A 24,967-nucleotide genomic window follows, 5' to 3' on the forward strand; every position below is an offset into this window, starting at 1 on the left:
ATGGGACCCTACTGTGGAATATCTTTTATGATCTGGAAGCAAGAGTAGATGGTGACCTCACACAGAACATACTGCCTAAAACTGCCAGCATGGTCCCATTCGTTTGCAGTGCTAGTTGATGTTTCTAGAAGCAAACTGCAAAGCTTTAGCATGGAATGAAAGGAAAAGCAGCACAGCAGGGGCAGTGTTGGTATTTGGGGTGGGTGAGGGGGAGTGTTTTCTTTCTTTCTGCATGTCTAAGTTTTTGAATTGTACATTATCACATAGATAGCCTTTCAAAATAATGCTAAATTTAAGCAGCTGAACAAACTGAAAAGGGAAACATGGGCACACCTTGGATATATTTGGAGGGTTTTCTAGACTACTGCCATAAAGCAAGTTGCATGATATATATATATTCCCCTTCTCAGTGCATGGAACAATCATGTCTGCACTGTATTTCCAGTATATCAAGTATGCAGTTGTTATTATGTCTCTTAATTAAGAGAACTTTATTACTCCAACTAACCAGCACCTGAGTCTTCAGCAAGTATGATGGTTTTGCTGGTGCAGGGTCTTATAAAAACACAGTATCTGGAAGCATGCTACACAGTGAAGAATAATAAAAGGAGGTAGTAAATTCAGCAATAGATTCATTTATTCACAGTGTTATAAGTGAGAGGGTTTTTGCTACATAAACTTATCTGCAAATAGGACATGAGAAAAAGAAACAGTGGTAGATATTACTGTTTATTGTTTTTTCTTTCTTTTTGTCATCACCTGGGTTTCACTGTCCTGGGCTGACTTTTTCAGACAGAGATAGTGACAGAGACAAAGAGACAGGTGGAGAAAAGGGAAAATACCATAGCCCTGAAGCTTCCTCCATTGTGCTGGGGATCAGGCTCAAACCTGGGTTGTGGATACAACAAAATAGCTGCTATCCAGGTGATTTATCTTGCAGGCCCCACTTTTTAAATCTTTTTGTTTGGTCCTTTACACTATACTAAGTACTTCACAAAACTCGTTTATTTGGGGGGGGGGAGATAGCATAATGGTTATGCAAACAGACTCTCATGGCTGAGGCTCCAAAGTCCCAGGTTCAATCCCCCGCCCACCATAAATCAGAGCTGAGCAGTGTTCTCTCTGTATCTCTCTCTCAAAAAAAAAGGAAACCAAGGCTTAAGGAGGTTAAGTTGATCAAGTTCACACAGTTAGTGGCTGGAAAAGCAAGCATTTAAAAGTCAGGCCGTTTTTTGGAAGACTGTTTGGAGATTCCTTAAACAAATAGTAATGCAATTACTTTATGACCCAGTACCACGAAGAGACATATATCCTATGTTTATAGCTGCATTATTCACAAAAGCTAAAGAGTGGTAGCAGCATCCAGAGATGACTGAATAAAGAAGTTATAGAATATATACTCTATAGAATACTATTCTGCAATCAAAAAAGATGGTATTGTGTCCTTTGGGCCAAAACGGATGGAACTGGAGGTGATTATGCTAATCCAAATAAGTAAAGACAACTACCAGATGGTTTCACTCCTATGTGGCATTTAGAGAACTGAAAAACATGAGAACTTGGAAAAAGAAAGAAAGAAAGAAAAGAAAAAAGTAAGAAAGAAAGAAAGGAAGAAAGAAAGAAAGAAAGAAAGAAAGAAAGAAAGAAAGAAAGAAAATGGCAGAAAGACCCAAACTATTTCTAAGACTTTATAAGAACTATGGTGGTTATCTATTATCTTCGAAGGTGGGAGTGAGGACACAGAACCTTGGTGGTGGGTGTTTGTGGAAGTATACCCAGTAATCTTAAAAATCCTGTAACCCACTATTATTCATAAATAAAATAAAATAAAGGTCAGGCTGGATCTCCAAGGCCACATTCTGCGTACAGAAAAGGAGTGGCTGGTATCACAGAGCGTCCATTCTGGTGCGTTTTGCATGTATGAATAAGATCAGGGATAACAACATCTGTTCTTTTTTTTTTTTTTCCTCCATTTTCCTCCTAGGTTCTTGTGATGTTTAAATTAGATCATGCATGTAAAAACAGAGAAAATGCAAAGTTCTGCTCAAAGGAATATAGTCACATGCCAGTATTTCCTATGACACTGGGAATTTGTGAGTTATCCAAAATCCAATTTGGGTACTGATACTTTTCAAAGAGAACACACACACACACACACACACACACACACACACACACACACACACACACACACACACAGTGAAACAGACTCAATACTGAACCACTAAAGCCACACTGAATAAATTTGTTCTTGATTATTTAGAAGGTTTAAAAGATCTTCTCACATCCTCCTCACCAGTAAGAACACAGGCTTTCTGCTCCATAACACACTGAGTCAAAAGCAAGTGTTATAAACAGGATATTAGGGTCTCAATTTTTACCAAAACAAATTAAAAGAGGAAAAATATATATTGAAATAAAAGTAGTGATTAGATATAGATATTGGGTTATACTGATAAAAAAAAAGCCTTCTATGATTCACTGTATTTTCTAGAATATTTTGGTGATAACATGCAGTATTTTACACCCCCACTCCCAATAATTTAACCTCCACATTCATATACCAAACCATCACCTTCCTCCTTAGCTAAGGCTGCAAAACAAAATCCTGAACTTTATGGATTTTGAATTCTGAGGAGATAAGAGTTTATTTGCAATGCATTGCAGATCTTAAATTAGGGTACAAACATTTCATCTTCTTTGCACAAATCAGGCTCAATCTGCTGAGGGTCTCTGCTACATGCAACTTGTCTGTAAATCATCAAGGTCAAGAAGCAGGCTATTACAAAGTGCTCTTAGGCAGAAATAACAAGTCTTGGACTATCACACTGCTGGACCAACAATAGTGCCTGTTCTGATTTCTAGAATGTCCTGTCATGTGCACAGTGGCCTCAGAAGCAGACCCAGGTCTCTTGTGGGAGCACATGGCCACTAGCTTAGCGCAAAAATGCCATCCTGTTTGGAAAAACAAAGCTTGGTTCAGATTTCAAGCAGTGTCACCAAGGAAGCTATTTTTAAGTGATCTAATTACATTTGTAGCATCTGGCATTTTGTGCACTCCGTTTTTATGATTTCAGCATGATACATACTTCACAAGTCAAACAAAAGAGGGATTAAGTATGGGGCACTGAAGTCATGTTGAATATTCCCAGTACAGAAATACTATAATATGCCCTAGAGATTATTCCAAGGCCAAATAAAACATTAGCCAATGTATAGAACCTTGGAACGGGGAAATATCTGGCAGCTGAGGAGAACAGGGATTTACTTCATTTATTAAGTCGGTACACAGCCTCAGACGCTAACGTGCACTGATAGGAAATGGCAACATTTCAACTTAAACTAAGATAAGAGCTTGTAACATCGACACTTTGCCTTTCAGCAGAAGATCACAAACAGCACAAATCTCCGTTTCTTTACTAATTGGAGAGGATTCCTAATTTGCTTATGATATCTGCCTCACGTTGAGCTAATCTTCCTCTGGTTACCTCCTAATGTTGTCTGAAATAATCCATTTACTCCTGGTCTGTCTGCGGTAGCACAACCCGGCCCTGGGCTGTGACATCACCCAATACCCCACAAGGACTGCAGATAGAAGACAGAAGAAGCCAGGCAAGGAACAAGGCTGCTGCAGGGCTTCTGATGCAAGACATCACATTTGAAAATATTTCCTTCGGAGATTTCAGGGGTTACTGAAGGAGGTAGGAAAGTTATATTGTTTAATCCTACTTTATAGGAGTTTGCTCTTTTATTAGAGAACAGCTCCAGAACAGTGATCAGTCAGGCATACGTACACAAAGTTGTGGGGGGGAGTGTTGGGTGGGAAGGTGGGGGAAGAAAGAGACTGCCTTCAAGTGCTTTGTGGAAATGTGTAAAACAAGCAGAGAGCTAGTCCTTTGCCAAACACTATCATAAATTTTTTATTTGGCAGCTAACATTCTCACTAGTTTTCTTGGCAGCAGTTGGGACCTTTAGCAAGAAAGGTGCAGGAGAAAAATACCTTGTTTAGAGATGTTTTCAACACTTTCTGGGATTTTTCAGAACTTCCGCCTGTAGCACATTTTCATAACTACGATCTCCAATCACCCGATGAGTGGATGGTGGGGTTTAAACTTACTTTTTTTTTCTTTTTCTTTTTCAAATAAAGAATATAGAGAGAAAACGAACAAGCAGTATCCCCCACCCCCTCCCCTTGGCCTTCTACTGAGCCCATCTTTCTTCTTTTGTGGATGGTAGTTCTGATATCTAAGGGCTTTGTCTAGACAACAAACTGAAAGTAATATCGGAATGTACCTTTTGTTAGGCCTGATAGTATCTGTATTGTATTCCCAGATGACAGCGATAAATGGAAGTGAAACAAGCTGATGACAAGACCATTTTTCTTCAACAGTCTGGCCCCAAACAGGTCCCACCTGTTGCCTTTGGGTCAGTTCATAGCAGAGCTCCCAGGAAAGGAAGCTGATATCAGAAGTGCAGATAAGATGTGGACAGTTAAACTCTCCAAGGTGGAATGAATGGAAAGAAAGCTCGGGGAGTTAGAACTCTTTTCAGGAACCCCAGGCACAGAAAATATTTTGAGGGAGTCGGGTGTAGCACAGCGGGTTAAGCGCACGTGGTGCGAAGCACAAGGACTGGCTTACGGATCCCGGTTCGAGCCCCCAGCTCCTCACCTGCAGGGGAGTCGCTTCACAGGCGGTGAAGCATGTCTGCAGGTGTCTCTCTTTCTCTCCCCTTCTCTGTCTTCCCCTCCTCTCTCCATTTCTCTCTGTCCTATCTAACAACAATGATGTCAGTAACAACAACTACCACAACAATTAAAAAGCAACAAGGGCAACAAAAGGGAAAATAAATAAATAAATATTAAAAAAATTAAAAAAAAAAGAAAATATGTTGAGGAAATGAAACTGGAATTCATGGGATGGGGTGGAGTGGAAGGGATCAAAATCCACAAGGAGTCCAGGATGAGGTCTTTCATTGCAAGCACATCCTAAATACCTGAGCCAGCATTTTATATACACAGGCACAGGTTCTGTGCCAGGGGACTTCCAGTCCTGAGTGAAGAAGTGGGCAAATTCACTCCCCCCTAATCCACCCTCTCCCCCCAAATAAGTATAAAACTTAACAAGTATTGAAATCCTTTCAGGACACTGGATAATGACCAAAGGCAGAAAACAAAGTGAGAACTGTTTATTCATAGAAAGCTGGCAGAACGTTAGGGAGACTCACTCCTATCTCAGCCGCTAGCTTAGTTGACTCAGAATAATGGTTTTGTCTGGAGAGGGTTGCCAAAGAAGGCTGTCTTGATTTGGAGAAAGAGAGCAAAATCCACGGACAGTGGCATTGCCAGTAAAGGGAGCAAACTCTGTAGGCGAAGGAATGAGAGAAAACACACAATGTTTCTGTTAGCCTGAGGTTGTAGTCTTGGTTGGGGTGAGTGACAGAATAGCCAAAATTATGATAGGGAGATCTTGGAAATGAAACTGCCAGATAGACTCTCTTAGTGGAATGGGAAAGTTTATGTATAAGCTGGGGAGTCTCTAGGGAAAGCAAAAACTGAGGCAGGCTAGCTAAATTTTGAATGTGTTCCTCCACCCACTTACAGATCACAAGGCTGAGGATGGAAACCTTCCAGGTTAGAGGCTTTTAATATTTATTTATATACCAATGCACTGCTCAGCTCTGGTTTATACTGACACAGGGAATTGAACCTGGGACTCTGGAACCTCAGGCAAGACAGTCTGTTTGCATAACCAGTATGCTATCTAGCCCCTCTCCCTGCCTAATTTTTTTTTTTTTTTTGCCTCCAGGGTTATTGCTAGGGCTCGGTGCCTGCACTATAAGTCCACTGCTTCTGGAGGCTGTTTTTTTTTCCCCATTGTTGCTTATCGTCATCATTGTTGTTGTTGCTGTCATTGTTGTTGGATAGGACAGAGAGAAATTGAAAGAGGAAGAGGAAGGGAAGACAGAGAAGGGGAGCGAAAGATAGACACCTGCAAGTGGGGTCCTGGGGGCTCAAACTGGGATCCCTAAGCCAGTCCTTGCGTTTTGCTCATGTGTGCTTAACCCACTGTGCTGCCACCAACACCCCTAATTTTTATTTATTCATTAATTAAGGGAGGGAGGAAAGGGAGTGAAAGAGAAGGAGAGAGAGACAGAGACAGAGAGAGAGAGAGAAGTGTGCATGCCAGAGCATTATTTTGGCATATATGATGCTAGCAATGGAATTCAGGACCTCAAGCTTTTAAGCAAAGTTCTAGTTACTAGACCACCTCCTGGGCCATCATGTGAGAAATTTTTGAGCACAACCTCTGCTCAGTCATTGGACACTAAGCTACAATACAAAAAAGGCAACCTGGGGTTCGGGTGGTAGCACAGCGGGTTAAGAGCACATGGTGTGAAGTGCAAGGACCAGGGTAAGGAACCTGGTTCGAGCCCCCAGCTCCCCACCTGCAGGGGGGATCGTTTCACAGGTGGTGAAGCAGGTCTGCAGGTGTCTGTCTTTCTCTTCCCCTCTCTGTCTTCCCCTCCTCTCTCAATTTCTCTGTATCCTTCCAACAACAATGATGTCAATGACAAGAATAATAATAACCACGACAATGGTAAAACAACAATAGCAACAAAAAGGGGAGGAAAGCCTCCAGGAGCAGTGGATTCGTAGTGCAGGCACTGAGTCCCAGCAATAACCCTGGAGGCAAAAAAAAAAAAAAAAAGGCAACCCCATGGAATTTAGGTTCATTAAAAAAAAAAAAATACTGGAACCAAGAACAAAACAAATCAACAACAAAACCAACCACAGCAACAAAGCAGAATGCAAAGGAAGCAACTTCTCCAGATATGTTCAGGAGGAAAAAACAAACAACAACAAAAAAACACCTCAGGTTGTTACAATATATCATCTAATATGTGCAGTGTTCAATAACATATCATGACACACCAAGAAAAGAAAAGGAAAAAAGTGATCTCTATTCTGAGGAAGAAACGCTGTCAATAGAAAATGGTTCTGAGTGGCTTAGGTGTACTTAGCAGGCAAAAGCTTCAATGCAGTTATTAAAAATATATTCAATGAACTAAAAGAAACTATGCTTAAATAATTAAAGGAAATTATGATGACAATACTCTGTAACAAACAGAATCGCAACAGAAAAAAAAAAAGGCTACACAAGATTCTAGAGCTATAAAATACAATGCATGGAGTAAAAGTCAGTGACCTTGAACATTTACCAATAGAAGTGGTCCAATTTGAGGGAGATGAGGACAACAAAGGAAGAAGGTGAATGAAGAGTTCCTCTGACGGTAACAAGAATCCTAACATACATACTTGTAGTAGAGGTCCCAGAAAGAGAAAGGGAAGTAGCAGGCACATAATTTTGAGGAGATAATGGCTGAAAAACATTTTTCCTGCCAGAGGTGGGATTTTTTAAGTGGCAGATTTCACTGCTCTCAGACAGGTAAAGGCCATAGCACTGAAGTACTGTGCTGTGGTGCTTGCTCCCAAGTAGTGTGGGACTTACACCTGGCTGCACTCTACCTGCTGAACTATCTCTCTGGCCTCTAAAGATTAAAAAGTCTTGAGGGTCAGAGAAATAGTATGTATAATGGTTAAACAAAGACACTTTCATGTTTGAGGCTCCTAAGTCCCAGGTTTAACCCCCTGCAACACCATAAACCAGGGCTGAACAGTGCTCTGATTAAAAAAAAAAATCTTGAATTTTTGTATCACATACAAGTGATAGTATGATTAATCACTAACTTTTTACCAGAAACAAAGGAGGAAAAAAAAAACTAAAGTGGTGAAAGTTAGGGTAACCTTTCTACCAAGAACTCTATGCCTAGTAATACTACCCATCAAAAATGAAAGTCTTGACACTTCTAGATAAAGAATGAAAGGATGTTCTTCCTTCCTTCCTTCCTTCCTTCCTTCCTTCCTTCCTTCCTTCCTTCCTTCCTTCCTTCCTTCCTTCCTTCCTTCCCTTCTTTCATTCTTTCTTTCACCTGGGTTATTGCTGGGCTTGGTGCCTCCACAAATGTGGTGTGTCTGGTGGCCAATTTTTTCTTTTTCTTTTCGGTAGTGAAAATCAGAGAGATAAGGAGGGAGAGACAATGAGAAGCAGGGTCACCTATAGCACTGCTCCACCTCTGTGAAGTCCCCCCTCCCACTTCAGGTGGGGGCTGGGGGCTTGAATCTGGGTTGTCATAGAATCGCACAGGCACCATGACCCAGCAATAATCCTGGTGGTTACAAAAAAAAAGTAAACAAATGAATTAATGTAGTATGCTCTTCTTGTTTGTTTTGTTTATTTTTTAGTGCCGGGGCTTAAAAGAAAGGAGGTGCCAGGTAAAGGAGGTGGCACTCCTGGTAAGCACACACATTACAGTGTGCTAAGGCCTGGATTCAAGCCCTTGGTTCCCACCAAAGTGTCTCTCTGTTTCTTTCCCTCTCTATCTCCCTCTCCCCTCTCAATTTCTCTATCCAATAATAAACAGACAAAAAAGATTAAAAAAAGAATAAAAGAACAATGATAACCCAGTTAAAAAAAAAAAAACCCAAGAGACAGAGACAATAGAAAAGTAGCAGACATTGATAAGAAAAAAATAAAAAATAAAAGATAAAAAACATTAATATATATATATATATATATAATTGTTCAGTGGAAAGAATATATATTAGGGGGCCGGGTGGTAGCACACCTGGTTAAGCACACAGATTGCAGTGGGCAAGGACCTGAGTTCAAGCCACTGGTCCCCATATGCAGGGGGAAAGCTTCACAAGTGGTGAAACAGGGCTTCAGTTGTTTCTCTGTCTCTTTCCCTCTCTATTTCCTCCCAATCTCAATTTCTCTCTGTCTCTATCTAATAATAAATAAATAAATAAATAAATAAATAATATATACTAATATCAGAAAAATGGACTTTAGGGCAAGAAATATGCCCAGAGATAAAGAGGAATAGTATATAAATCTAAGAGTCAACATATCAGGAATTTCCAACATATGATAATTACGAACTCATACATACCTAACAACCAAGTCCCAAAATACATATTGCAAAAACTGATTGACAAGAGGAGAAATAGAACTATTTCTCCTCTTGAACTAGGTAAATAGAACTAGGTAAATAGATTGTCTCATAAGTATAATAGAATTAGTACTAGAGGTAAGTATAAATTATGTTACCTTATCAAAAAAAGAATAACTAGACAGAAAATCAGTAAAGAAACAGAAGACTTCAACACTACCACTCAACTTGACCTAAATTAAAATTTGTAGGGCTCTCACTTGATAAGAGCAGTAAAAACATTCTTTACTGAAGCACCTGGACTATCCCCAGCACAGGCCATGTGCAGGCCATGAAACAAGTCTCAAACAGCATATTCTCTGGTCAGAATGGAACTAAATTAGCAAGCAACAATGAAAGAAAGTAGTTTGCAAAGTTCTCAAATATTATAAAATCTAGTAACACACTTAGAACAAATCCATGAATAAATTAAGTTAGATATTACAATGGGAATTCGAAAACATTTTGAAATGGATAAAAACAAAACAATAACTACCAATATTTATGGGATGCAACCAAAAGCAAAGCTTTAGGAAAATTTATTTGTTTAATTATGAAAAAAAGGGAAAAGTCTCAAATTAATAATTCAAGCTGCCACATTAAAAAATTAGAAAAAGAGCAAATTAATCCAACATAAGCAAACAAAAAGAATGAGGGTTGTAGCAGAAATCAACGAGGTAGGAAACAAAACAATACAGAAAATCAATAAAACTAAAAGTTAATTTATTAACAATAGTTATCTAGAATGACCAAGAAAAAGGAAGAAGATTCTGTTACGAACATCAAAGATAAAAGAGGAACCTTTGACTTAACAAGAATTAAAAGGACTCTAAGGTAGCATATTGAACAACTTTATATCAAAAACTTAGACAATTTTTATGAAGTGTACAAACTCCCATTGACAATTATAAAGAAAAAATGACTGGAGAAGACAGAAAATCTGAACAGACCTATAACAAGCAAAGTGGATCAATAATTTAAAAAAATCTTCCCACAAAGAAATATCTTACAATAGATGTTTTATCTAATGAATTCTATCATATATTGAAAGAAGAAATGCCTAGAAAATAAAAGAGGAGAGAATATTTCTCAACTCATTTTTACAAGACCAGTCTTACTCTGATGTAAAAGTTAAAGACATGAGGCTGTGTGGTGGGGCACCTGGCTGAGCACATACACTACAGTGCATATGGACCCAAGTTTGAATCCCCAGTCCCCACCTGCAGAGTGGTGAAACAGGGCTACAGATGTCTCTCTGTCTCTCTCTCCCTCTCTAGCTCCTCCTGCCCTCTTGATTTCCGGATGTCTCTATCCAATAAATATAAATAAGTAAATAACAATAATACAAAAGTTATAGACATTATAAGAACTACTTATCAGGAACATAGACACTAAAATCTTTTGCATATGTTATCGAATTGGCTCCAGGAACATGTTAAAATGATTGAAGAACATGACCAAGTGGAATTTATGCTAGTAATACAAGATGGGTGTAACATATAACAATTAATGTTATGTATTGCATTAATAAAAGAAAAAAAACATGCTTGCTTAATGGATATAGAAAAATATTTACATGGTCCAGGAGATGGTGCAGCGGGAAAAGCACTGGACTCTAAGGAGTGAGGTCCTGATCTCAATCCCCAGCAGCATATGTACCAGAGTGATGTCTGGTTCTTTCTCTTTCTCCTCCTCTTTCTCATGAATAAATAAATAAATAAATAAATAAATAAATAAATAAATAAATAAAATATTTTTAAAAAGAAAAATATTTATTATCTTGGTTACCCAGGCTCAATCCTGGACCCCACTGTATTAATGAAAGTTTCAGTGCTGTGGCTTCTTTCTTTCTACTTTTCTTTTCTCTCTATTTCTCTATCTAAAATAAAGAAACTTCAAGGAGAAAGAGGAGAAGAAATGGCCGCTGAGAGTGGGGAATTCTTCATGCAGCCACCAAGCCCCAGTGATAACCCTTGTGGCAATAAGAAATCATTAAAAAAAAAGAATAACTTTAATAAAATGAACATAAGAACTATACACTGAAACCTAAATATTACTGAGAAAAATTAAGTTCTAAATTAAAAAAAAATCCATGTTCATTAATTGCCAAATTCAGTATTGTTAAGATTGCAATTGAACATAGTCCTTACCAAAATCTTAGCAGACTCTGACAAAATAGTTCACCTGGACAGTGTGCCTGTTTTGCAATGTATGTGGCTTAGGTTTAAGCCTGGTCCCCACTGCACTAGAGTAAGCTTTGGTGGTGTTGCATCTCCCCTTATCTCTATCATATACATATATATGTTTCTCTGAAAAAGTCAGCTTAGAGCAGTGAAGCTCAGAAAACAACAGAAACAAAAAGAATTGGAGGCTTTCTTTGGAAAGTGAAAACTGAATTCTCAAAAGTATATGCAAATGGAAAGAATCTCCAAGGTTAAAACCATTTTGAAAAAGCAAAGTTGGAGAACTTATTGCCTCATTTCAGACTTACCAGAAAATTACAGTGGCTAAGCTAATGTAGTTTTGGGCTGCACGATAACTCACCTTGGCAGTGTACCTGCTTTGCTATGCACACTACCCAGGTTTGAGCCCACCCTCTCCTATCTGAAAAAGTGATGAGGTGACAAAGAATGTAGCATTAATATAAAGACAATTCAATGCAACAACACAGAAATTCCAAAAACACACCTTTACTTGTTTGATCGACTCATTTGTGACAAAGAATCCAAGACAATTTGATGATGCTAGAAGACTGAGTATCCATGCCTGAAGAAATGAACTCAGTTCATTATCTCACACTATACACCAACATGCAAAGTAGTAAAAGAATCCAATTTCTAAGACTTCTGGAAGGAAATCTTCATGACCTTGAAGTCATCAAAGATCTCTTGGATAAGACACTAAAAACGCAACCATAAAAGGAAAAATTGGTTAAACCGACTTCTTAAATTTCTACTTATCAACACAGAACATTAAAAAATGAGAAGCCACTAGATGTTGTGGAAAAATATTTTCAAATCATATATGGAATGAAAGATCTGAGTCCAGACAGTTAGAAACTCTCAAAGTTCAGCACTAAGAAGACAGCCCAAAGGAGCACAGGAGATGCAACTGAGAGGTGAACTGATTTGAGTCCAAAATACAACCTGATTATTGTGTCAGAACTTGTTCCTTCTGTATCAGCTCAGTCTGATTTTGTAAATAGCAGTGCTATTTTAGGGTATCATTTTTAAACTGTGGCCTTGGGATGCTGGGAATCCCCAGATCATTCCAGGAGGTCTATGATCTATGTCAGGATTATATTTGTACTAAGGTATCTGCCTCTTCTATGCATGTGTCTTTGGTGAACATACAGTGTTTTCCAGAGGTCACATGATATGTGACATCACAACAGATTGAATGCAGAAGCACATATGGGAATCCAGCTTTCCTTGATTAAGTCTGACATTAAGGAGATTTGCATTAAAACAATGCCCCCTTTCCACTACTTTTGTTGTAGAAAACATGTTTTTCATAGAAATGTTTATTCACATGTAGTCAGTTTATTATAGCTGTTTAAAAATAAATTAACATATATTTAAATTTTTCTGTTTCAGCTTCTCTAAAACTTCCTTTTAAAAAGACATTAATTGGGAGTTGGGTGGTAGCGCAGTGGGTTATGGGCACATGGCGCAAAGTGCAAGGACCGGCATCAGGATCCTGGTTTGAGCCCCTGGCTCCCCACCTGCAGGGAAGTCGCTTCACAAGCGGTGAAGCAGGTCTGCAGGTGTCTATCTTTCTCTCCCCTTCTCTGTCTTCCCCTCCTCTCTCCATTTCTCTCTGTCCTATCCAACAACATGATATCAACAACAACAACAATAGTAACTACAACAACAATGAAAAACAACAAGGGCAAAAGGGAAAATAAATAAATATTAAAATTTTTTTTAAAAAAACGACATGGTGGGGGGGGAGAAAACTGTTTAGTTGGAACATATGGCGGTGCTTGGGATTGAACCTGGTACCTTATGCATGAAAATACTGGGTTCTACTGCTGAGGAACATCTTCAGCTAAACTTCTGATATAAATAGTGATAGATGCAACCCATGAAAATAAAGGACCATGGGCCCTTGTAAAGGTATGTGGAACAAGTTCATTGGAGAGAGCTGTAAGCCCCGAGGATGCTCTGATTAGGTCCAACCTGAAAATGCAATGGGACCATGATCTTGCCTGTGTGTATAGCTGTCTGTTCACCGCAGATATCAAAATCGCACACATGTATTGTGGTAGGGAATGCTTTGGTCTTTTACAAGTGAAACCTTAAGCTAGTAACTTGTAATACCATTTTTACACTCTCTGCTGCAAATAGCAAAAGTGGAAGAGAATGTGACAAAATAGGGGGCAAGGAAGTAGCACACCGGGTTAAGTGCACATGGCACGAAGCTCATGGACTGGAGTTAGGATCGTGGTTCAGGCCCCCCGGCTCCCTACCTGCAGGGGGATCATTTCACAAGCATTGAAGCAGGTCTGCAGGTGTCTGTCTTTCTCTCCCCCTCTCTGTCTTCCCTATCTCTCTTGATTTCTCTCTGTCCTATCCAACTACAACAGCAATGGCAATTATCACAATAGTAACAACAAGGATAACAACAGGGGCAACAAAGTGGGAAAAAATGGTCTCCAGGAGCAGTGGATTTATAGTATAGGCACCGAACCCCGTTATCTAAGAGGCAAAAAAAAAAAAAAGAGAGAGAATGTGACAGAGTAGAAGAATCTGGGTTGGGCTCTGCTAAAAGGCACAAGATGGCAACCTTCAGAGAATGGAAGGGATGGAAGGTGGCACAGAATGAGGTCCCTTGAAGCTTGACTGCCTAGGTTTGATTATGGTTCTTTGTTATTCTTTGGCTGTGTGACCTTGGACATTGTCTTAACCTCTCCAGGATAACAACACAGTTTATCTTGTAGGGTTATAATAAGACAAACCCTATGAAGTGATTATCTTATAGTGGTTAATGTTAAAGAGTTGGTGTTATTTCTGTAACCCTTTCTGGTATGACTTTGAATAGCATCTAATAAGCTCTAGAGCTGCCTTAGTTGGGGGAAAGACTCTTCTGGGAAGACTTTTGGGGTCCTCTACTGAACCCTTTCTCTTCTATAGAGTTTTCACAAACATCTGTCCCTCTTCTCTCCACTCCTAGGCCCCTGATGACAATGGGAAAATATTACTTGCCATGCTTATATTCAGGGGGATGCAGAGGTATTTTTTGGTACAAGCTGACAGTGCAGATGAAAAGGCTCAAATCCAAAGCCAGCAGGGCTCCAGGGAACTGCCTACATCTTGGGTTTTGCCATGATGTGAAAACACATGGCTGCAGTACGTAACATGAACAGCCCTGAAATCTCTCCAGGGTGGAATCTATGTTTTCAGTTCTGGAGAAATACACAGACCTTGGGGGGAAAAATCAGGTCTGTTAAATGAAAATCAAGATAACCTTTCTCAGGCATCTTCCCCCTACCTCTCCCTCCCTCCATCTAATCCCCAACCCTCTCCCTTTGGATGAGAGTCAAGAGTTGGAGAAAATGGCTTACATCAGGAGACATGTCTATTTGTTTCCAGCCTCACTTGAGCTGGGCACTCTTGGGATGCAGGGGAGGCTTGCCATTTGTAGACAAGAATGAAGCCTTTTGTGAACGGCCCGAGTACACCACTGACTGCAGTAAAAAGTGTCAAAGGCTATTTTCGGAGACCATGCGGTTGACGGTGCCAAATTGAAACACTGACTTATTGCCTGATTTAGCATTAAAACATTAGAACTTGCAATTAGGACTGCTCTGTTGACTCCCAATGAGTTTGTCAACATGCTGCAAATACACTTCTGCCATCATAATAAAACCAAGGAATGGGTGGGAGCAGGTTCTCACTGCTGACGGCCAAGCTGAAAAGCACTTCAGAGCACAGCAATTTGAACCGCCCTATCATATAGGCCATTTCTTTTCCCTGAAGAGTGGACGTTGGGTGTGTAACTATATTAGTGCATAATCAGTTTATTCTCATTCACAAAACAGGAATGACTTTATGGCTCCAGAGTAAAACTAGTGTAAGAAGTCAACCAGCAGATTTGCTACAGATGTGGTCTCCAACACGTACACACAGGGACTCTGCTGTTAATCATGCATTAAGATTTCAGCATTATAAAGTATAAGGCAGACAACCATTAAGTTCAAGGTCTGAACTGATAAAAGAGTGAGAGAGCGAGAGACAGAAAGAGAGAGAGAGAGAGAGAGGGAGGGAGGATGTGTGTGCAACTGTGCCTGCAATTGTATTTAGCTGACAGTACGGTGCTTAATAGATCTCATTCATTCCTTTCTCCATCTTTGCCCCATTTTATTTCCATGTCTTCAGCCTGTCTTTTGTTTGCTTCCTTCCTTTTGCTCTGACACAGATGACAGACAATTCTTGGGAACAGTGCAGCTCTTGGGCTGTACTTCTCACTTGCTCATCTAAGACAGGAAAGTTCTGGTTCTGCATTTGCTCAGGAGAGCCCAGGCTCCACGGACCTGGCCTGGGAGAGCTGGGAGAGTGTGGGGGAAGCCACTCAGCACCTCTGTATGTGTCACCACCTGCCTCATGGGTTAAGGTGACCATGGTAATTATGCCAAGACCATGCATTACTCTGACAAAGTAATCCATCAACTGATTTCTCCCAATTTCAATTCGCCCCCTCGAATTTTCTTTACCTCCAAAGCCAGCTGGAGATTATATTACCGAAGTTGTTGAAAGGGTGGAACACTAGCCATAGAGCCAAAGGCCACGGCAACTATGCAATGCATAAATTTTTATTGTTTGCTCAGTATTGAAATCTCATTAGGGTCCATAATTCATCTGAACACTGTGAACACTTACATCTGTTGATCATGAGAACTAAGAAGGAATGTACACCTTTGGCTAAGTTGTTTTTAGAGGAGGGTGTGTGTGTGTGTGTGTGTGTGTGTGTGTGCGTGCGTGTGTGTGTATACTCATATGTTTTTAGCCCTTGAACAGCTGTGGTTTAAATATCCCTTACTCAAACCAATTTCCATCCTGAATTTAAATATCCCAAAGTTGTTTTCATTTGGCAGCTTCCAGACAAAGACCTAATTCTCTTGGAGTCCAGTTTAATCAATGCTGGAAAATTCCACATATTGCATGTTGGCCTTCCTGCAGCCCTGCTGTGTTAATTACAGCAGAATTATCCCAAAGATTACATGCCTTTCATTCAATGTATATGTTTTTGTCTTCACTTAATTGTGGCTTCAAAACTGGAGAAAGTGAAAGGGAGAGAGAAAGAAGAGAGAGAAAAGAGAGAGAGAAAAAGAGACAGAGAAATAAAGAGACAGAGAAATAAAGACAGAGAGAGAGAGAGACAGAGAAAGAGAAAGAGAGAGAGAGCACTATAACTGTTTTCTCTGGGTTCCAGGGATAGCCAGATTTGTCAGCAGCTACAATCCATATTTTTGGTGGGTTATGTGTATGTGTTAACATATTTCTGACCAAGTTCGACTTCTTTTTTTTCAACATAGCAATATTTTCATTTACAAGGAAAGTTCTTAGAAGTTCCATGAACACTGTATTTGGAAGGTGACAGTCAGTGAATCAGAATTAGAACTGGAAGGGGCGGGGGTCTTAGGACCATCTACCCAGGCAGCCCCTTTCCTGAGCAAGAGTGTGTTATCCCCTTCCACACCCCATGGACAAGTGGTCTTTCACGAATGCATCCATTTTTGGAATGAACTGTGGCAGCAGCTGAAAGACTCCCAGCAGTTACTTCCTAACAGTTCAGGGCAGCGATGACGACTAGTGTGTTCAATGAGAAGTCTGGAGGCATGCAGGTAGACTCACTGCAATTACCTGGCCTGGCCTCTGCCAGGGCACCTGCTCTCACAGCCCCACCATGATTCCAGCTGATGCAGTGACACCTTCTGATGAGAGTCCTGTCAACTACAGGCTGCTCTCTAACAGGACTTTACTAATATGCTGCGATGGGGAAAAAAAAAATCACATACAGATGTTTTCAACACTGAAGGCCTTGAAAATGCTCAAGTCCTTCCTTCTCTTTCTCTTACAGGGGGTAAAAAGTAAAAAGAAAGAAAAAGGAGTACTCCTCCAGTTGGTGCTAGCTTGCAGCATCCACCATTTGTGATGATTGGAGAGTCACAGGCCTCAGCTAGCCATGGGCAAGACAGGCCTAGCAAGTAGCACCAGAGACGGGAGGGGAAAAGTCAACTCTCTGATCGCCAGCACACGTCTTTCTCTTTCAGGTAAAAATACACCCAAATTTGGGGGACACAGTAATGGCCAACATCAGACGGAGGCCTTGTCTTCTTGGAGCTCACGCAGCTTAGCCAAATATATATACACAGCATACAACATGCAGTCACAAACCATGCTGAATGCTGGAAGAAGCACATATGATTCTGAATCACTAGAAGAGGGGAGGTATGTCGGGGGGGGCTGTGAGGAAAGCAGATACTGAAATGGAGCTATGAGTGAGAGTTTATGGGGTTCACACTTGTGAATGATAAAAGGAGGAGGGAGGGAGAGCCTTCAGACCATCTGTGGATCTGACACCTATGAGAAGAGAGGAAAGGGGGCAGAATGCAACCAAGCCTCAGCCACCGTTAATAAAATGGAGAGCTCTTCAGCAATGATGGCAATGTCCCATTAGTGGGTTTCTATACTGGGATGAAAAAGTTTGACAATTAGACATCTCCTCCTCCTTCACCTCCCAATACACTGTGCTCACTTAATAGATGAAGGCTTAGGTTGGATGTAGAGCTGGGTACTTGAAGGTGGCCCATTCCTGGAGGGACCATATGCTTTGCAGTTTGGTGGCTATACCCCGAGACTGCCACAGGACTGTGCTCATCTAGGTGCCCAGAGAGGGCATCCCCAAAATGGTGATGATACCGATTCAAGATGTGAAACATGTAGTGGGCTAAAAAGGTAGAGGGGGAATGGAAGCAGGAGAAATATTTCAGGCAGGTTCATGCCCAAAAGTCCTTTATCTGGAGGAACATGCTTTTGGGACTATGAGAAGGCTGTGTTCTTGAAAAGAAGAGAGCTGGAAAGAAAATGATGGAAAAGAGGAGAAGCGAGAGCAGATGATCAAAAGGCTCTTGCTTTATATGAGTCATCTGGTCTGGAGAAAGTTTAACTGGACTGATATTTTGTTTCCTGCTCTATAAAAGGGGACGAATGACTGATATTTTGCAAGGCTAATATAAGGAATAAATTAGATTATATATCCTAAACTTTAAGCCTAGTACTTGATACATGAGCAACACATGATTACTGTTGACTATTATCGAAAACCTCAACTGGGGGACTTCTGGAGGCGCCGCTTTATAGTAGCAGGAGCTATGTTTTGCTCTCCCCATAAACTAGTAAAAACAACAAAAAATCACCTGAAAACTCAACAAAATACAATCAGGATCTCTTCAAAATCTCATCAAGCCACAGATGAGTACAAACACGTGTGGCTCGTGGACAGAAAGGTGTGTGTGTGTGTGTGTGTGTGTGTGTGTGTGTGTGTGTGTGTGTGATTTCTGGGATTTAAAACCAATGCTTAGAGGTGGCAGGTACCAACTTAGATTGGTGGCTGAGACAGCAGTTCCAGGTTTGAGTTTTAGGAACAGAAGACTGTTAAAAAACAAAACAACACCTAAAAACTCACCAATTTACAACTATGACTTCTTGAGTCTCCACTGCTGTTGCCTCACAGAGGCTAGAACAGCAGCAGGGAGGCCCTATATAAACCTGCCTGGTGACTTAGGATAAAAATCCCCCCTCCCCCACCAAGATATATAAGCAAGGAAATCTAACACCTCAGTCACAGCACCTCCTGCTGGCACAACAACAAAACCACACTAAATGAGGAAACAAAGAAATACACAGACAGCAATAGCAGAAACCCCAAATGACCAGACAGGCACAGATCTAGAAAAAATCATGGATATAGAGTTCAGAAAAATCATTATAAAGTCAATGCAAGAACTAAACTATCATTTTACCAAAGAACTGCAAAGTACATACCAAACAAACAAATAAACAAAAACTCCAATCAGAACTGCAGGGCCTATGGACACTTTGAATGCAATTTAGGTTGAGGTAAGAGGCCTCAGAAGTAGACTTAACCAGATGGAGGACAAAAGGTCAACACTAGAAGACACATCCACCTCACTCTGTGAATCTAAAACTCTTGAAGAGGAAAGGTTTAGGAAAAATGATGCACTTCTCAACAAAGGAGAAAATTCTATCAGAAGGACAAACATCAGAGTTGTTGGGGTCCCTGAGGAAGAAGAGAGAGAAAGAGGAGTGGAGAACATATTCAATGAAATTTTAACAGAGGATTTTCCATACCTGAGCAATGTTCAAAACATAGAAATCCAAGAATATGAATACACATTTAAATTTTTGAATCCAAAATGACATACCAGGACACATTATTGTAATGCTCCAAAACTAGGGATAAGGAAAAAATGCTGCAGGCTTCCAGGGAAAGGAATAAAGTCACATACAAAGGTGGAACCATCAGGCTTTCATCAGATTTTTCTTACCACAAATCCTAGAGGCAAGGAGGGAGTGTAATGGCATATTCAAAGTATTAAAAGATAAGAATTACCAGTCACAAATTCTGTATCCTGCTAAATTATCCTTCAAGTATGAGGCAGAAATGAAGATCTTTTCAAACATCCAGAAACTGAAGAAATTTGCCACTACCAATCCTCCCTTGTAAGGATTTCTGAGAGGAGTCCAACATGAAAAGACATGGCAAAAGCAACTCCAAGTTCTAATGTAATGATCAGTATTGGAATATATCCAGGAACACAACAACAGGGAAAATTGGACACAGGAAAGGAGAGAGCAAAACAGAGTGACAAAGTCCAATGCTGATAAACCAAGGCCACTTGAAAAAGACTTTTCTAGATAGATCTACAACAGAAGCAAAAATAACCCAATAAAAAAGTGGGCCAAAGAACTAAACAGATAGTTTTATAAATAAGAGGTACACAGGGGGCAGGCTGTGGCATACCTGGTTAAGCGCTCACATTAAAGTGCACAAGGGCCCAGTTTCGAGCCCCTGGTCCCCACTTGAAGAGAAAAGCTTCATGAGTGGTGAAGCAGGGCTACAAATGTGTCTCTCTCTCCATTCCTCTCTACTCCCCCCCCTCAATTTCTCTCTGTCTCTATTCAATAATAAATAAATTATTTTTAAAAGAGTACATTTAAAAAAAAGAAGAAGAGATGCATATGGTCCACAGACACATGAAGAAATGCTCCACTTCACTTATCATTAGAGAAAATGCAAATTAAAACTATGGTGAGATACCATCTCACACCTTAGAGAAGGGCTTACATCAAAAAACCAGGAAAGGGCAGGTGTTGGAGAGGCTGTAGAAAAAAGGCAGCTTTGTTTTACTGCTGGTGGGAATGCAAAATGGTACAGCCCCTTTATAAGACTGCATGGAGAGTCCTTAAACAAATAAAATGGAATTACCTTATGAGCCAGCAATATCACTCTTAGGCATTTATCCAATGGGCACTCAAGGGACATATGCACCCCTATTTCATAGCTGCATTATTCACGATAGCCAAAGAGTGGAAACAACCTAAATGCCCATCAACAGCTGACTGACTAAAGTTATAACATATATATTCCATGGAATACGAGTATACTCTTCAATAAAAAAAGAGGATATTATGTACTTTGGGACAGAATGGATGGAACTGGAGGTAATTATTCTTAGCAAAATAAGTAAAGATATGAAAGACAACTACCAGACAGTTTTACTCATATGTGGAATCTAGAGACCTGATTTATATGAACTTGCCAAAGGGGGAAAAAAAAACCCCTAAACAGAACAGAAACAAGAAAACTGTAAGACTTGTGAGAACTATGGTGGTGATCTTTGTGAGATGGGCGGGTGGGGATACAGAACTTTGGTGGTGGGTGTGGTGTGGCACTCTGCATTGTAATCTTATAATCTTGTAACAAATAAATAACAAATAAAAAATAAAAAAGAAATATGAACTTAAATTTTTGATTTTAAAATCTGTGTTTTAAAAAATATAAGTAATTTGCATGCACACCATAAATGAAATGAGATGAGATACTGGTAACATCATCTGAAAGTATGAATGTGTGTATTATTTCCTTTCTTCCTAAGATCATGTGGCTGCCCAAACCATCAGCTACTAGAACTTCAGGCATAACGATAGGTTTAAAATTGAACAATTGACACTAGCAATTCAGAATATACTAAGTAATAAAAAGCTTGTAGAAGAAAGACAGTTCGGTAGTCAGGCGGTAGCACAGGGGGTTAGGATTCTAGTTCAAGCCCCCGGCTCCCCACCTGCAGGGGCGTCGCTTCACAGGCGGTGAAGCAGGTCTGCAGGTGTCTGTCTTTGTCACCCCATCTCTGTCTTCCCCTCCTCTCTCCATCCTTTCTCTCTGTCCTATCTAACAATAATAACTACAACAATAATAAAAAACAAGGGCAACAAAAGGGAAAATAAATAAATATGGAAAAAATGAAAAACAGTTCATAAGAAACTTAAAGAACTAAGGAGCTCTTGGCAACAACAGCATATTACAAATGAGGAATGTTAAGTGTGCATAGCACAATGCCTTCTCTATCATAAACATATTGAAAATAAAGACTTTTTCTTTTTCTAGCCACGCTTATGTGAGAAATTCCCTAAACATCTTTTTTTTTTTTTAGTTTATTCAAACCTAGGAAATGCAGGCAACATCCACAATCAAGTGACAGAAAATATATGGGTCGACTATAAAAGAAATATATGGTTATCAGAGAAAAAAAAATCCTAGTGATTGTTTTTAAGTGGGTGGTATGTACTAATAGACTAAGGAATATTCTCTGATCAAGTTCAGATGATCTCTAATGTCAGGAATTAAGTGCAGTTCTTCTCTAATTGGCCTTATGAATGGACATGAATTTAGACTAATCTTCTCAGAAGGTCCAAAGAAGACAATTTTTCTCACAAAGATATCACAACAGACTTGTCTCATTTGTGGCATTTAGAAAGGAAAAAAAAAAATCAGCAATCTTTCCACATCTGTAATACTCTGGTCATTCAGGCCTGACTTGGTATCAGAATCTAGTTTCCCCCTAAAAAAATAATAAATCTTGCAACCATTATATTAAGAATTCACTGGATACTTCCTTTCACTTCCTAGCTTCTAGCAAATACACAAAGCTATCATTTTTCACTGTTTATTCCCTGGTTAACCCATCTAAGATTCTAGTGCTTAGAAGCATTAATTATACCTAAACTATCTCTTTTCCTCTTTGGAAACCTTGAAATAAGGTACTGGTAATATCACTGAAGGTGTGAATGTGTGTACTGTTGAGTGTTTCCCCTCTCCAAGTTGTGATGAGACAAACATGAGGTTTCCACAGTCATCCAAACAAAAGTATCTTTTTTAAAAATTTATTTATTCCCTTTTGTTGCCCTTGTTTTATTGTTGTAGTTATTATTGCTGTTGTTATTGATGTTGTTGTTGTTGGATAGAACAGAGAGAAATGGAGAGAGGAGGGGAAGACAGAGAGGGAGAGAGAAAGGAAGACACCTGCAGACCTGCTTCACTGCCTGTGAAGTGACTCTCCTGAAGGTGAGGAGCCGGGGGCTGGAACTGGGAACCTTGCACCAGTCCTTGCGCTGAAAAGTATCTTCTTTTGAGTATTTAAAAGTATTCTACAGTTCAACTTTGATTATCTATCCCCCCCCAACTTCTGAACTTCTTTTGACTATTTCTGCCCGGTGCCAAAGCTTATCAACTGTTAGGTCATCTTGATATGTCAAAAGCCGCTTGGATTGCAGGGTTGAACCTGAGCAGATTGGACAGGGATTTCTTCATTCAGACAAGAAAAAAAAAAGATATTTAACAAGAAAGTTACTTATATCTCCCAGTGGAAGAAGGAGTGGTCCATCTTTGCACACAAGTTGTACATCAGTATTGACTAGATCCTCACACAGATATTTTCCAGAAGGACTGCTACTTAGAGGATTTACTTCGTGCTGCTAAACCTTTCATTCGCATGAGTCACACAACAAGTCATTTCTAAACACTCCATCCAAGTTTTAGTTTTGCCATACATTTGCCAAGGTTTCTTTTAGTCTAGGAGGAGTGAGCTGGAAAAACTCTTCATCCTTTCAGAATAAGCACATTTTTTTTTTAAATACATATATGCCATGCTCTGAAGGATACATTTCATCTACATTGGGTTACACAAGGTCTTGAGATTAGTTATGGGAAATGGTACTCTTGGTCACTTTTCAGCAGAATTCACATGGCCACGATCCCTTAGCAGGGGAATGAATGAGGGTAATGGTGACTAGTGACCAGAAGAACCGACACTATTGATCCTGAAACCATTCCCAGATTCTCTGATTCAACAACATGAAAATGATGGTCTTGGTAGTAAGTTAAAAATGAACTTATCCAGATGACTAGTAGTAGTTCCAGGTCACAGACTAAAAAATGTCAGTATTAAGTCAGTATTATGACTGTTGTGTAGGGACTTGTTACCATTGCTACTTTCTATTTGCTTTTGTGAAGGAATCTAATTTAACTTCTACTCTTACTTGGAGGGGAGCCCAGAGGTCAAATGCTACAATGTCAGAGCACTGAGATAGGTGGAGACTGGGTGTGCACCCGTGTACTTGTTTGGGATCTTGTGCCCAGAAAGGTTAGTTCCTCTCCCAGAAGGTGACTTTTCTTTGACTGATGAGGGTCATAAATATAGCAGAAATGCAATTATCACCATGGATGTGGGGGGGGGGGGCATTTCATCATGCAAACTTACACTCTGAATAGAACATTCCTTTAGTGAAGTCTTATTTTTTCACTCTTTGGCCCCAGTGATAGCCTGTTACAGTGCTCCCCCTTATGCCAAAGACTCAAAGGACACACGTCTGTGTAATCAAAAGAGTCCTCTCACCTGAAGTGAAGGTACTTATTTGTCACTGATCAATTTAGTACCTGGACTGTAGGCTAAGGTTCTGGATATTTCCATAATGGGCCTAAAAAAAAGTCCAACCACCCTTCGAACCATGATTTAAATATCACTCAACACTTGATCAAGGTAAGTCTGGGTATTTAGGAGACTGACTACATATAAGAAATTGTCTTTTAATTTGTTAGTCCTCCAGGCACAGAATCAGGTCTTCACCTTAAGGTGGAGATTCTTTTAGAAGATTCAAAAGGGCAGGCATTTATGTGGATTTCAATTTTGCTTTCTTTCTCTAACTGAAAAAAACAGTCATTCTGGATGTGAACATTATAGAGTTTTGAATTTCTACCAGTTAGGAAAAAAAAAAAAAAAAAGAACTTAGAAGATGTGGCTGGATTCTTTTCTAAATAAGCTTTATAAAAATGGTTTTAAATTTTTAATCAGTGGGGGGCCCGGGCAGTGGCACACCTGATTAAGCACACATAATAATACTATGTGCAAGGACCTGAGTTCAAGCCCCCTGCTCCCCACCTGCAGTGGGGACGCTTCACAAGCAATGAAGGAGGTCTTCAGGTGTCTTTCTCTCTCCCTCTCTATCTCCTCTCCACTCTCTATTTCTCTCTGTCCTATTGAATAAAATGAAAAAAAAAGGAAAAAGGGAATGAAAAATGGCTACCGGGAGCAATGGACTTGTAGTGCCTGCACTGAACTCCAGCAACTGAAGGCAAAAAAAAAAAAAATTACTCAGTGTAACTCAAGATGTGGAAGTGAGGAAATTATAAATATAGGACTTCCTCCAGGGTTTAATAGCGCCCTATGTACATGGTTCACACAGAACATATGGGGTCTGAGAAGCTAGGGATTGCAGTACTGGCTAGCACCTCATGCAGCCCGATGAATGGACAACAGGCAGAAGCTGTG

At 39.9% G+C, this 24,967-nt stretch overlaps 1 protein-coding gene across 8 annotated transcripts in view; it reads right to left on the minus strand.

Moving 5' to 3' along the window:
• VTI1A (vesicle transport through interaction with t-SNAREs 1A) overlaps window positions 1-24,967 on the minus strand; it is a 456,447-nt gene that overhangs the window by 33,167 nt on the left and 398,313 nt on the right. For 3 of the 8 annotated variants that reach the window (XM_060171329.1, XM_060171321.1, XM_060171323.1), the window contains one exon: window positions 8,118-8,229. The exons of the other annotated variants lie outside the window; for them this stretch is intronic. In XM_060171329.1, the coding sequence (XP_060027312.1) occupies window positions 8,118-8,229 (112 nt within the window). The remainder of the gene's footprint in view (window positions 1-8,117; window positions 8,230-24,967) is intronic. 8 annotated transcript variants of the gene reach the window in all.

The sequence above is a fragment of the Erinaceus europaeus genome, chromosome 14 (genome assembly GCF_950295315.1).
Source record: "Erinaceus europaeus chromosome 14, mEriEur2.1, whole genome shotgun sequence".
NCBI lineage: Eukaryota > Metazoa > Chordata > Mammalia > Eulipotyphla > Erinaceidae > Erinaceus > Erinaceus europaeus.